This window comes from Pelecanus crispus, chromosome 11, assembly GCF_030463565.1.
Source record: "Pelecanus crispus isolate bPelCri1 chromosome 11, bPelCri1.pri, whole genome shotgun sequence".
Taxonomy (NCBI): domain Eukaryota; kingdom Metazoa; phylum Chordata; class Aves; order Pelecaniformes; family Pelecanidae; genus Pelecanus; species Pelecanus crispus.
In genome coordinates, this window is record NC_134653.1 from 8,336,995 (window position 1) to 8,351,855 (window position 14,861).

General features: G+C 37.7%; 1 protein-coding gene across 3 annotated transcripts in view; it reads right to left on the reverse strand.

Moving 5' to 3' along the window:
• TRRAP (transformation/transcription domain associated protein) overlaps positions 1–14,861 on the reverse strand; it is a 104,344-nt gene that overhangs the window by 86,841 nt on the left and 2,642 nt on the right. For all 3 annotated transcript variants that reach the window (XM_075718322.1, XM_075718321.1, XM_075718320.1), the window contains exons 3-13: positions 11,514–11,624; positions 10,832–10,936; positions 10,055–10,138; positions 9,271–9,327; positions 8,470–8,595; positions 8,059–8,136; positions 7,739–7,827; positions 6,718–6,814; positions 6,213–6,351; positions 3,079–3,157; positions 1,807–2,041 (exon numbers count right to left, since the gene is read on the reverse strand). In XM_075718322.1, the coding sequence (XP_075574437.1) occupies positions 1,807–2,041; positions 3,079–3,157; positions 6,213–6,351; positions 6,718–6,814; positions 7,739–7,827; positions 8,059–8,136; positions 8,470–8,595; positions 9,271–9,327; positions 10,055–10,138; positions 10,832–10,936; positions 11,514–11,624 (1,200 nt within the window). The remainder of the gene's footprint in view (positions 1–1,806; positions 2,042–3,078; positions 3,158–6,212; positions 6,352–6,717; positions 6,815–7,738; positions 7,828–8,058; positions 8,137–8,469; positions 8,596–9,270; positions 9,328–10,054; positions 10,139–10,831; positions 10,937–11,513; positions 11,625–14,861) is intronic.

Here is a 14,861-nt window from a genome sequence, read left to right on the forward strand (position 1 = left end):
CATTCAAATGACAGCAAACATTTTAAGTGTATCAACAAAGTAGTTTGCTTACTTTTAACAAGTTCCATAAGTAAAAATATTTGCTGAAAACTAGTAAAACTATCAACTAAAATTGATCTCTTTACAATTCTAGTTAATTCAAAATTAAAAGCTATTTGAATTCATTTTTTAAGATAAGACTTAATATTTCAGTCTATAAATATTTATTATTAAGCATAAAAAGCTCAAATTTTTCAGATGCATATGTATATGTCATATGTGTCACATGTATTAAAAGATGTACACGTTATAGGTTTAAGTTTTAGTTTTATGCAGTATATCAGATTTAGAGCGCAATAATCAGTCCTGCAGGACAGTGGTCCCCAACATTTCTGCCTTTTGGCTGATACTAAAGAAGGTACACGTTGCACAAGGTTTCCGTTTAAAATTTTCTATACCTCCCAGGTTTTAAAGTCTAGATCTACTCGGCTTGCTCAGATATTTCCCCACTACCACCACAGTTCTGTATGCTCCCTTCTTCCCTACATGTATCTTCTCTGAATTCACATGTTATTACAAATTTTAATTTGATAAACAAATGACCAGAGAATTGTGCTACATTACAGATTTTTTTTAAAAGTAGAAAAAAAGTAGTTTATTTGGAAGACAAACCCTACTAGAAAGCTACTTTGGTTTGAGAAATCTGGAATAAAGGATCCATTACAAAGTGTAACATCAAGATTTTTCACTTGCATCATCACCTACATTTTGTGTTAAGGATGAAAGCCATTCCCTAAACTGCTGCTACCTTAAAAAAAAAGTTCAGGGGTAATACCAAATAACCTGGAGATGACTAAAATGACTAGATCTCTTCCCTGGTGCATTCAGAACCATGACAGTCTGTCAATGACAGAGAAGAGTCAAAGAAGGAGGGGATCCACTACATTCACAATTCCTAGATCTCCCTTTCCAAAACAAGCAGCCATACGGCTTCCTCAGTTAAAGTGTTAACACCAGTTTGATTTAGATTTCAAGATGTGCTCTCACATCCCAAAATGAGGTTATTATACCAGTATTTACCCTAGAAGTGTTTTACTCTACAATTGAGTGCATCTTCATGTTGTGGCAGGAGAAACACTGGGCAACCTTTTTCCATTAACAACTTGGCTACAACAAACAAGCAGTGTTCCACTTGTACTACCACCATGGATGACCGCTTTTAGGGTGCATCCCCCATTGTTAAAAATAACAAAACAAAAAAAGCCCCACAAAAAATCCTCTATATAAAGAAGATCCTTTAAAAAAGATCAGTAGATCTTGAAAGTGCGGATATTTCACATTTTACAGATTGTATTGGGCTACATCAAGGACGTGCAAGATAATCCTCTTTCAAGATTAAAAAAAAAAACCAAAAAAACCCAAACCACACCACACACAAACATAACCAGAAGGCATTAAAAAAAAAAAAAAAAGAAAACCACCATTCTCACATACCCTTAAGTGGGGAAAAATGGAGAATACAACTACAATTTAAAAGAAAATTTTAGAAATTAACAATAACAGTTAAGCTACCCCCAGCATCACAGACATTCAATTTCCTGCTTTGAAACAAGTCACTCAATGAATAAGCTGAGTTGGCAAAGCATCTCCACTATACTTATTATCCCAGTTGCATGGCATTTTAAAGAGCCCTTCTCTGAACTATTAAAATGAAATACAGTATGCAGACTGTTTCTATATATTCTAATTTCTGAAGAAAGGAGAAAGTAAAACGTGATTGACAACATATATTCAACTTATTATCAAGTGTTTTAAACATATCAATACCTCCAGCATTCTCATAAGAATATCTCTACCATTTCCATTCTCCTGTTCACTCTTAGACCGGATACAGTCTACCAAATTTAGCAGAAGCTTGCAAGACATGGTCTGGATACTGCTAGGCAACGACTCATCATCAATGTTCTTGGCAAATAACTGGACAGCAAGGGAGAGATCATTGAGTGGTAAATGCTGACGGACGTGATGTACTAGGTCTGCCAGTGTACTATACGCAAGTGGTCTATCAGTAAAAACAAGAAATGAAGAAAACACATTGAAGACAATTATAATTGTTGTTAATTGGACTTAACCAATAATTACTGCCTGGAGCTATTTACAAGATTCTAAATTCAAATCTTCTATTTTTACATGCAAATCCAGAGTTCACAAGGCTTTTTCAATTACACAAGAGAATTATAACCTGTATAATCTAACCAAAGATGCATTAATCTGTCCCACAACACTAATATTACCTCTCTGATCTTTCTTCCCCCATTGCTGAAGAGCCCCAGCACATATCTTCATCTACATAGTTAAAAGCAAATTACCACATTTGAGACCAAGTTTTAAGCAGTGTTGCTAAGCTCTTTCACAATTAAACATTGATGATTCATGATTTCAAAAGTAGTTACAAAAACTGATAAATTTTAAAAATCATTTATTTTCAAATACCAGGTTTAAGCATCTAGTAGAACAAAAACTTCTAAATCTAATACAAGCTGTCAATAAGGTACACTTGACACTTAAGCAAAAGGAAATAACTCTCCTAGTTCAAATATTTTAATTTGGTCAGCAAAAGCACCTAAAAGCTAGTAGACTATTGAAGACGCAGAAAGTAAGTATTCTCCCTGTTTATTTTTTTCAGTTGCAAATGAGTAAGTTTTAAGGTACTTATTGACACCGCAGTTTAAGTGTCATTCAGATTTTACACTGGACACAAGATTTAGGCTGTTTCATGCAATATTGGGGAGGTATTGAGTTGATTTCACCGTGGCCACTGTTGTGGCTGTTCTCTGCAATTCAAAAAATGAAATAATTTTCATTCACCCGTTTATCTCATTTTGCCCTACACTCACACTACCATGCTGCACCGAAGTGTTAAACAACAACCACTCTTATCAGCAGCAGAAGCCCTTCCAATATTAGAATCTAATAAAATCAGTTATTTAAAGCAAAGATTTAGGACCCCATACAGACATTGTTGCAAATATTAATAAACCTTGAAAGAAAACAGCCCTGGCAGGCACTCAGATAGCTATTCCAAACCTTCTGTCATACCTCAGTGTCTCTCGGGCAGTGTATCCAGAGCCAATTAGTATAGATTCATCAAATAGCTTGTCCATACATGGAATAAATTCTGTAATTTAAAAAAAAAAAAAAAAAAAGAGAGAGAGAAAAAAGAAAAAGCTATACATAATGATTGGCAAAGGAAATCATCAAAATAAGATAGCTAAGCATTAAACCACTTAACTTACTAGGTATTTAAACCTAAGTCAGAAAGTGGTTTTATTACAAAATTCTTTCCTGAAGATTACAGAAGGCAGCGTCACTTACAAGGAAACTTTCAATTAACCTCTTATGACTATGAACTCCACTGACGCTTGCCCCTTGAGTAACATTACAGTACACAGTCAAAGCCACAGCACTGATACAACAAAAATTTACAGCTGGAAAGAAGAAAAAATGCTTATATTATTTTCAACTTTGCAGAACTTTTTAAATGTAACTAATGAGTCACTGGAAAGGACAAGTGTGAGTAACACAGTACAACACAACTCTATTTTGCCTGGCATTTTATCATACAAGCCTTATCCCAAAATTTAACGAGGAATACATGCAACCTGGGGTCCAGGGAACAAAAGGAAGATTTCAGTAACAAAATCAAGTGACAAAGCAAGACCAAAGAAGCATTTTCTTTTTAAATAAACAAGTTTATGGAATTGATTAGGTCACTCCACCCTAAAGGCACATGATGGAAATGGCAGGAAGGATTAACTGCTCCCACCTCCAAGTAATGCAGCAAGCTAAAACTTATGAACAAATAAGCAAAAAGTCAAATAAAAAGAAAGAGGAGCATCCAGCAACCTTCATTCTGCACAGATTTCCAAACAATATTAAAGACAAAAATCCAGCATTTTCCTGAATGAAATCTGAAATGGACACCGAATCAGTGAGGCCCACTTAAAGGAAAGGGACAGCATGGTAGCTGCCTTTGCTTTTAAGAGAACGTCACATTCTGCAGAAATACAGAGGAAGAGAAAATGAGAGCATCAGCATTATTTTTTTGGGGGGAGGGGGGACAGAGATCTGTAAGACTTACAGTGGAAAAAGCAAACAAAGAATGGGAATAAAGATTTTAGATGCAAAGACAATCCATTATTTTACAAGGCAACCATCATGGCAGTCATGACTTGAGAATAAATTTAATCATAGCCAACAAATAATAGTATGGAGGAAAAAGCTGAGTCAAAAACATGGTTGGAAAGGAACTGCCTTTGATCAAACCACTCTGTCTGAAAAAAGCAGTTAGTCTTAGATGCACCAGTGTTAGCAGACCAAAGAGATTAAGACACAAATCCCGACAATGGAAAAAAACCAGAGGAAATGCAAATTGAAAAACAATAATCAGTTTTTGTGTATTGAACACATTTAACATTAATATTCCTGTGTTATTCTACTACTCTTAATGTGAACTAGTAAAAGAAATTAAAGCAAAGCACACAGTAACAAATTGTTTACACCAGACAATTGAACTCTCTCATTGTTAAACTTCATAACATAAGAATATTGTACGTTGAAATTAAGAAATGTTCACAATGTTCAGTCATTAGAATTTCAGAAACGGCATACAAACTATTCTAGCTTTTTCACATGGACATCTCCGTTAAAATTCTCAAAAGAAACGGCTTAAGAGGGATGAAAAAATGTAAGTTTCTAAATTCCATTTGAATTCTAAGTCAGCTTTTAAAACCTCTATCTAATATTTATGCGCAAACAACGTTTTGCTGACATGAAATATTCTTAGCGACAGAGGCCATCTTTACAGGGATAACAGTGGAGAGAGTGAGCACAGTTTCACCTCCGCCCTCACTTTCAGGAATCAGAAACAAAGATCCACACAGACCAAATGTGTCACAGTAAGATAGAAGGCATTATTCGTCAATTCTCAATCAACACAGAAGACTCAGTTTGAAAAATTATTTCACTGAGAACAATAATGCCAATGGCAAGACCCACAAACATGAAACACTTCCCTCAACACTCATTTTCCCAAATAAGCTGAACTGCACCATCAGAATGACTGAAGCCTTATCTTCTACAGATCTCCACATACTTTACATCCCACTTCTCCTCTTTGTCACACTCCTTATCCCTCCTGCGATATCATGTTCCCTCTTCTCCTTAACATTTCTAAGCATTTCCTCCTCTAAATCCACTTTGGGGCTGCCAGGTAGCCAAGAGCAGGGCTGGAGGGATGTGTTAGCAACGTGTATGCTAAAATACCAGCCAGCTGACCAAACGCAATGAATTGCTAAGCTCATGCTGCTGTTTATTCCTCCAATGGAGACACTAACTGGGGTTTTCTCCACTACCCAAACACTAAAGTCCACAAAGGATGCAGAACATCCTATCTTTAAGACCTTGCTCTTCTGCTGAATTTTGTTGAAACTGGTCAAGTTCAGAAGTTACTAAGGACAGGCTGAGAAACTTAGAACAATTAAGCTAATTTCTTTAGAAAAATAGCCAAAGAAACAGCTTCAAACCACAATACTAAATTCCAGAACTAGGAAACATGCTATTTTTTTTGGTGAGCTAACAATACCTGTAAGACATCACACTGCCCCGTAATTGTTGTTAGCAGAAGGAAAAGAAAGGGGACCACACAGTAAAAACGAAAAGATAGAAGTTAGTATTTTACAAAGTACACTCATCTCCAATTTTGCAATTCTGCCAAAACAGAACATATCCACCAAACCTAGTTAATTCAGGCAGACCAAAAATAGCTTTCCTCTGCTAGAGGCAAATGCTCTGAGCTGAATCAAACCTGGTATCAGGTTTTGACAGAACTACTTCCACTCAGGTTAACAGATTAATATCTTAATAAAGTATCCATACAACTGTAGGCACAATAACAACCCAACAAAAATGTTTATCATCAAATAGTAATTACTTGGAACAACAGAGATTTGGAAAGCTAGAAAAGCCACTTGTTCAGTATGCCATGTTATTCAGATGATTTTATTTTTTTAAGAAAAAAAGAAAAAAGGCAAATCAAAAATCATACCCATTCCCAAAATAATCAGAAGTATGTAATAGTCCAAAACAAGTAGTAAGCAATATGCCTCTTAAATACACGGAAATAGTTGAAATCTTTCCAGTTTACAGATACATTTTTAAAAAGCACTACATACGGCTCCTCAAGTCTGTTGTCAAGATGTGCTTAGCAGCAATCAGAAGCTCCTTCCGGAGGTGTGCCGTTTCGGCTGGACAATTGGAGAGCAACTGCAACATTCCTTTAACCATTTGCTGAGAATATTTAGCCACTAATTCCTATAACAAAAAAATAACATGAATACAATTATTATGACATTCTATTTTAAAGCTTTGCTTTACATTTGCAAAATAACATTCAATTAAAATTCACTTGTTTATTTCTGCAAGTAGAATTCTTAAAGAGAAAATACAATAGCCATTCCATAAATGCCTGGGGCAGGAGGAACAGCCCATTTTTACTTAGCATTCACATGAGAGTACTTCTGAAAGGACAACCAAGTATAGCCCTGTCTTCAGATTTGTTACGCAAATGCTCTTCCCTCCCATCCCTGATGCACTGCAGTCATTCTGGTCACTTGCCTGCCATGAAGCAACTAGAGATCGTTGCATCAAGAGTAACAAAGCAAAAAAAATGCAACCTACCTGGTAAATTCTTATGATGTAAGCCAAAAAAGACAATGTTTTAATTTGAGCAGCGATAAAATCGGCATACAATTCCTTGTTATAAAGTTTATGTTGCCTGAAATTAAATTGCACAATAGTTACAATTTTGTTCCTCCTCTTTAATACCTTCATTCAGAAAAATTCACAGAAATTTCAAATTACATCATCTTGTAATGAGGTTCTTGCTTCATAAGGGAATAAAATCATCATGGGAGAGCTCATTTTCAACAAGCGTCTGCCATTCAAATTCCCAGCATCTTATGCTCTAAGCAGAAACACACAGCCCTGAGGCAGCCATACAATTTTCAACTTTCTGCAGAAAGCCAAGCCAATACATTAGCGTCAAACATTTGGCTCTGTTCCCCTGACTGGGGCAATTTTTTTTCCTCCAAGCAATATTCCCTCCTACAGACTTGTCTGTCTCTCTCAAGCTTCAACCACTTATTTAGCTGATCTAGGCAGATAGGGGAAGACAGAGATCTTAGTCCTGCTGCCCTTGCTCAGCACCACTTGCTGCTCCTTAGAAACATCCTTCTCTGAAGCAGGAAAAGCAGCACCCATACCTGCAACATCACAAGGCTTCACCTAAGCTATACCTCGGAAGAACAGAAACGTAGCACTGGTGGTATAGTAAAGATTAAACAACAGCAAGTGTCCTAGCTAACATGGCCTCCATCACACACTATCTACGGTAATACAGATTTCTGTCAGAAACTCTATTTAAAAAAAAGCGCATTATCAAGTAATAAATTGGGATGCTGCACAACTATGGATTTTATCAGTGACATATAATGGAAATATTCAGATTTGCCAATAACTTCACCTACAAAGGTTTGACAATTTTAAGTCGAATAATCATTGCCACTTTTGAGACCAAAAGCAGTAAGACTAAAAGCAAAAAATCACAAGATATAAGACAAAAATATTTTGGGCAAAACTGAATGGCAGGTTTAAGTAGTTTATCCCAAATATCATCAAAATGTTGTTAAAACGCTCTTACCTTGCTTGAGCAGAAACCTGTATTATAATAGTGTTCATAATCAAGGGCACAAATTCAGCTACCACATTATGAATGTTCAGTTTGTAGAGCTTAAAAAAAAGTAAAGTATTATTAGAGAAATTTACAAGTCACACTCGCAGTCAACTTATTTGAGAGCTAATCAGAAAAAAATTAAGAAATCTCAGCCACTTATTTTTAGGCCATATTTTAATCTTAAAGATACATTACATTCATTTTTACTAATATGTTAGCCAGCAGACGTTACACAAGCCATTCAGTAATAAAAAGTATTTACATGCAAAATAGTGGCGTATACTAACCTGATACATAAGAACAACAATAATAGGTAGCTCAGCCAAGACCTTTAGAGATAAAGATCCTCTGGGAATTATAGAATGCTGAAAGAAGAAAATACATGTTCTATAAACAGTTTAATTATTAATTCAAAAAAGTATTTGAAATACATTTCTAAAGAAAATGCTCATTTTAATAGCACTATATTTAGCAAGAGTAACATTTAAAAAGCACAAAACCATTTGGTATTGTATTAAATAAAAATCCTGTAGTTACAGCTGCATAGAAAATATCTGAAAAGTTTCAATCAGCTTCTACAAATAAATCTTGGTAAGACAGACAAGCAAAAAGAAAGCCTATTACCTTTACCTGCCCTTATGATTTGGAGTATTGTGATACATACAGTCTCATAGTTACAGAGCAGTTAGAGTACTCACTGTTCTCGTTTCACTATCTTCTCGCTCAGGGTTGACTTTCACCACAATTGTTGTAATCATGCCAACCATTTCAGGAGTAGGAACAGTGTTCTCTGGAATCACCTGAGGATTCTCAAAATACCGATTCTACAAGCAAGGAGCAGAAGAAAAAAATATAATAATGCTAGTAATTGTCAAAAGGCCACTTATCTCATTAGAACTGCTCCATGTAATTTTTCCCTACAACTTATTGCAGACATTTTTTCCCTCTCTGCACATGATGCTTGCAATGCAGTATCTACTAGGACCACACACATACCCTGCCATCTTTCACTCCCGCTACAGCAAGAGGCAGAAAAGCATCCCCAACCAAGGTAGTCCTTTTGCTAAAGAAAAACATCCAAACAGATACCCTGTATCAGTGAGGAAGAGCAGGCAATGGCTTCCACAGAGATCATGCACACTGAAGAAGTCCATCTGCTGGAAAGTACACCACGCTACCCTTCGCTCAAAAAAACCCCACCAAAAACATTTGGCTACAAGGACACCACTGCCGTCAACTGATCAGTGCTTTATTATACAAGTTTACCTCAGTTTTCTCATACTTGTTATACTGTGCTAGAAACAGAAGGTTTTCCAATTCAAAATCTACATTTCTCCACTTTTAGACATATTTTTTGTTAAGTATTTTATTAAAACTATATTTACTTTGTATCACTAGATACAACAGTAAATATGTTAATATCTTTTAGAGATAAAATTAAGAAATAAAAACTAGTTTTCTGACTACAGCAAGGTCAATTTAAGAAATAAAAAGCTTACCACTACTTTTGGAAGTTCCTTATAAATCTGTTTCACAAAGTCCAAAAAGTGATGGATCTAGGAAGGAAGTAGTCAGTTTACCATAAAGAAAAAAGTTTACAATTTTAGAATCTCTGTATTAACAGTACAATTACATAAAATCTTTAGTCACCACTAGAGTATACTTTTCATGATATTTAAAAAGAATCTGAAAGTGTTCTCCTATTTCCTTCTGTTCTGCCAATATTAATTCGAATTGCACTTGGAAAGAGTCTGATTTATCTATCACCTCAACATAGTACCAACACAGTATTATTAGAAATAATTACTATAGACCAACTAAGTCTTCCTAGGAGAAAAATCAAGGAAAGAAAGCAATAGAATAAAAATGCAAACTTGCAAATACTCCTTCATGAGTCACAGGAGAAAAGCAAGGAGGTGGAGGAAAAGACAATCATAATACTCCTTTTCCAGGATTTTCCCTTCACAAACTAAAAAGGCACCAATTCTCTTCCCTTCTGTAGGAATTTTATTCCTTAGTCTAATCATACTGCCCATAAACACTTAAAGCAAAAACAACCAGGTTTTAACAGTTTGTTTTTTCCCAGGGGTGCTAGCACTATGCAATTCTCTTTTAAAACTTACTTTAAAGTAAAAAAAAAAATTAAATATATAGTTACCAGAACAGGTCAGCCAACAAAAGGACAGCAGGAAAAAACAAACCAACCAACCCACCTGAACAAAACAACAATTCTGAAGAGCATAGCAATAAGTTCTATACCATGTAACAAGATCTATGACTTACTTCTTGAGTGATTGCTGGTCGGAACTGTTTGTGCAACTCAATAATTATTCTTAAGCAAATCAGTACATTTTCTTCATTCTCTGTCTGGAAAAAAAAGTGAATCTTTAGTTAGCCTACTGCTGCATTCTTCAATTACTCCGTAAATACTTCAAAACCCTGTAAAATTATACTCCTCTCAGCTACCTAGAAGTGCCCCGTTTATATTAATTTTGCATGGGCAATATGCCTTTCCTTTGATATAACTTTATCTTGCAGCCTTAGAGTATGGCTAAAATTAAATTCACCGCTACTGGAACAAAAACCAGAAGTTTCAACCACTGTATACCATCAGACCTGTTTGTAATGCCCCACAGACAGCGACACACAAGTGGGGCTATTTACACACCAAGACACCTCCACACAGAGCAGGGTATTTTCTGTGGGCTTCAAATGACAGTGATTTCAATTTCAAGTAAGAAACAAAACAAAATCTCTAGAATAAGGTATCTGCACTTATATAAGCCAGAAAAGTGTTCATGAATTAAATCTTGTCTAGCATGAGAACAGTTCCTTGCCTTTGTGAAATCCAAGTTTCTAAAGAGCAAAGAGAACATGCAGAAAACCTGCAGATAGTAAGATATCACACTGGTGAAGCCTTAAACAGAATGCCCTTCCTTTCCTTCTCCAGAAGCACAGCTATTTAAAATCCTCCCCCCAGCAATTTTTGGAGATGAAGAAAGAAGGGGAAAATCTTTCTGAAAATTTGAAACAGTTTTAAGGGGGGGAGGAGGGAATTACCTCTAGAAATCTAAACATCACAGACAGGATATTTTTGGTATGAAGACGAAGATGTTCATTTGTTGGTATTCTGTGAATTATTTCAAGCACTAGCTTTCGGAGTTGCTGTGAAAAAAAAAAAAAGGAAAAAATAAAGACATGATAGAACTTTTTAAAAGCCCACAAAAACAACCATTGGTTGCAACACCTTTTCAGCTTAATACTTCTGCATGCTTAAAAAGAAAATAAAAAACATTTTACTTCGTGCAGACATAGGCTTACATACAAACACATAATGCTTCCTCCTACCCACATAGGTGAATAAGGCAAATTTAACAAATTTACAGTTGAAAAACGCAAGTTATCAGACTTTAAGAAACTCAGTTTTAAGTATTTAATGACATTCAACTTTCGCTTTTCATTCCACAGTAAAGTCAGTATTTGTAATGTGTCATTTTTCAGTGAGAAAGCCAATTCTGTTGCACCTCGTTTTTCTTCACTTTTCATAGAAGCACAGATTTGCGAAGTTTAGAAGTAACTTATTTAGAAACTGGACTTTTTCAATTTCTCTCCAAATGACAGATCTATTTTTAACAACAAAGTCTCTACATAAGTCAGTTCATTAGGTTAATCAAGTACTTCACTGAATGAATAGTCTGCTGCACATATTGCAAAAAGGTAAGAGATGCTCCACGCAGTTTACCTGTGCTGGCTTCTCCTGCAAAAACTGAACTTCTCCATCCTGTAGAAAGGTGAGAAACCTAGGGATGATGTGTTCCAGGAACGTAGAATATTGAGGGGATGATGTCACATTCTAATTAAGGGGGGGGGGGTGGGGGGGGGGAAACCACACAAAAAAATGAGGGCACAGATATAATAGACATTCAACAGATGATATGAAGTTACATTCAAAGCCACTATTAAACATTTTCAGTGATTTTTCAATAGATTCAGTGATTACGCATCTGCTGACACACTACAGAGCACTATTAGTGAAACAAACAAAAGTGAATACAAATTAATCTCTTTCCTCCAATCCCAGACTGTAATATGACTTTTTTTCTATTTTAACACTATCACCTCACATAGAAAATAAAATTAACTAGATCAGGTTGCTCAGATGTTATACCAAAGATGTCCCTGCTCACTGCAGGGGGGTTGGGCTAGATGATTTCTAAAGGTCCCTTCCAACCCAAAGCATTCTACCATTCTATAGAGCTATTTTAAATGGAGGAAAAAAAACCAAACCAACACTGGAGATGTTCTTGAACAAGAAAGATTGACAAGCACACTCATATTCATTGTTCTAGGACTCCCAAGACTTTTCAGTCACTGTTAAACTGAGATGTTAGTTATTTCTGCAAATCTGTGTACACGCATACATCACTCAAACTGAGTATTACTTTCTACTGTAAAAACGATCTTGTACTACTGTCCATTTGTTGTGAACGCAAAAGAAATACTAGATGAGCAAGATTCCTCCATCTGCAACTGCTGCATCTGCCTTAAAAAAAACATCATTTGGCCACTGTGAGATTTATTTGGAAAAACTCAGCTGTAGTTTACGTACATGCTGTCAGGCAATTCTCTGAAGTACGTGAGATACAGAAGCATACTGGCCTGTCAATAAAGGTACAGGTAAGAATGCAGTGTTCTTTTGAAAAAAATCTATATAGGTATTTCAGGGATCTATTCACATTATTCCTTGAATAACATACAAGTTATATAAAGCCACCTCCTTTTATAGATTTCCACTACTATTCTCTACTTTGCAGTAAGATTTCAAAACACACAACCATAAACCGTGTTACACTAGGCACTGTGCGAACAAAGGCTTTTTTATCTCAAGGGCTTTCAAGAAACCAGACAGATATTGTAAGAAGGGCACAAAAACATTTTAAATGCATGTGCTGGTTTTGGCTGGTGCAGAGTTAATTTTCTTCATAGTAGCTAGTATGAAACTATGTTTTGGGTTTGTGCTGAAACAGTGCTGATAGTACAGGGATGTTTTAGTTATTGCTCAGCAGTGCTTACACAGAGCCAAGGCCTTTTCTGCCTCTCACCCCACCCTGCCAGTGAGCAGGCTGGGGGTGCACAAGAAGCTGGGAGGGGACACGGCCGGGACAGCTGACCCCAGCTGACCAAAGGGATATCCCATACCATATGACATCATGCTCAGCAGTATCAAGCTGGGAGAAGAAGATGGAAGGGGGGATGTTCAGAGTGATGGTGTTTATCTTCCCAAGTAGCTGTTAGCACATGATGGAGCCCTGCTTTCCTGGAGATGGCTGAACACCTGCCTGCTGATGGGAAGTAGTGAATGAATTCCTTGTTTTCCTTTGCTTGCGTGCACAGGTTTTGCCTTACCTATTAAACTGCCTTTACCTCAACCCACGAGTTTTCTCACTTTTACCTTTCTGATTCTCTCCCCCATCCCACTGCGGGGGAGTGAGCAAGCAGCTGTGTGGCACTCAGTTGCCAGCCAGGGTTAAACCACAACAATGCAAGACAGGATATTATCAATAGCCAATTAGCCTGCATCTTCTCTTCACCTCAAAGGCCTTCCAAAGGAAGTCTGTCTGTATTTTCTCCTCCTCCACCTCCCCTACAGTCTTTCCAATTTTGAAAGACTCCTAACCTCCCCAACTCTATACCATGAGAACAGTTCCACTTTGGAGGAAGAAAGGAAGGAAAGTTTCCAACAAAAAATAAAACAGATATTGCCTCATTCTTGGAAAGTGGCTCACAAACCCATTCAAGGAAAAGTACACCTTCACAAATTCAGCTTAAATTTCTGAAAGCACCCTCCCAATATCTTTGCTAAACAGCAATAAGCAGAAAATTATCAGCACTCTTGATATATATGAACTGCTGTTCTGAACCACACCAGAAACTAAAACCCTACTATTCTAACCAAGTTCAGAATTATGCTGCTGGCACAAAACATCAGCAGCAGCAATAGAGGTTGATTCTGGAAGCTTTTTCTCATGCAAAGTGGAGACTGGAAAGACAAATACACTCCTCTCTCCTCATTTGGAATACAGAATCCCTATGAAGAAATGGAGAAGGAAAAAATTCTCCCCAAACAAATAATTTCTGAGAAACAAGATTCAAAACTATCAAATGTTTCTATCCAGAAATTGGTTTAGAAGAGCAACACCCTCTGCTAACCCAGAATGCCCTAACAACTAGCCCAACAGCTGGCACTGTCAAGCAGATAACACTATGGTCAAGCACCTCAGTTTTAAACCTCACTTCAAGAAGTCCTCCATAATCATCAGTTCACGTTCAGTTCTACCCCTGTATTGGGTTTGTGTGGCAAGGTTTTGGTAGCAGGCGTGGCTACAGGGGTGGCTTCTGTGAGAAGCTGCTAGAAGATTCCCCTATGTCCAATAGGACCAATGCCAGCTGGCTCCAAGATGGACCTGCCGCTGGCCAAGGCCAAGCCCATCAGTGACGGTGGTAGTGTCTCTGGGATAACATATTTAAGAAGGGGGGAAAAAACTGAGCAATTGCAGCTGGAGAGACGAGTGAGAATATGTGTAAGAAGCAACCCTGCAGACACAAAGGTCAGTGAAGAAGGAAGGGGAGGAGGTGCTCCAGGTGCCAGAGCAGATTCCCCTGCAGCCCATGGTGAAGCCCCTGGTGAGGCAGCTGTGCCCCTGCAGCCCATGGAGGCCCCCGGGGGAGCAGAGATCCACCTGCACCCGGGGAGGACCCCACACCAGAGCAGGGGGATGTGCCCAAAGGAGGCTGTGACCCCACGGGAAGCCCACGCTGCAACAGGCTCCTGACAGGACCTGTGCACCCGTGGAGAAAGAGAGGAGCCCACGCTGGAGCAGGTTTGCTGGCAGGACTTGGGACCCCACGGGGGACCCACGCTGGAGCAGTCTGCTCCTGAGGGGCTGCACCCCATGGAAGGGACCCACGCTGGAGCAGTTCATTAAGAACTGCAGCCCGTGGGAAGGGCCCACGTTGGAGAAGTTCATGGAGGACTGTCTCTCATGGGAGGGACCCCACGCTGGAGCAGGGGAAGACTGTGAGTCGTCCT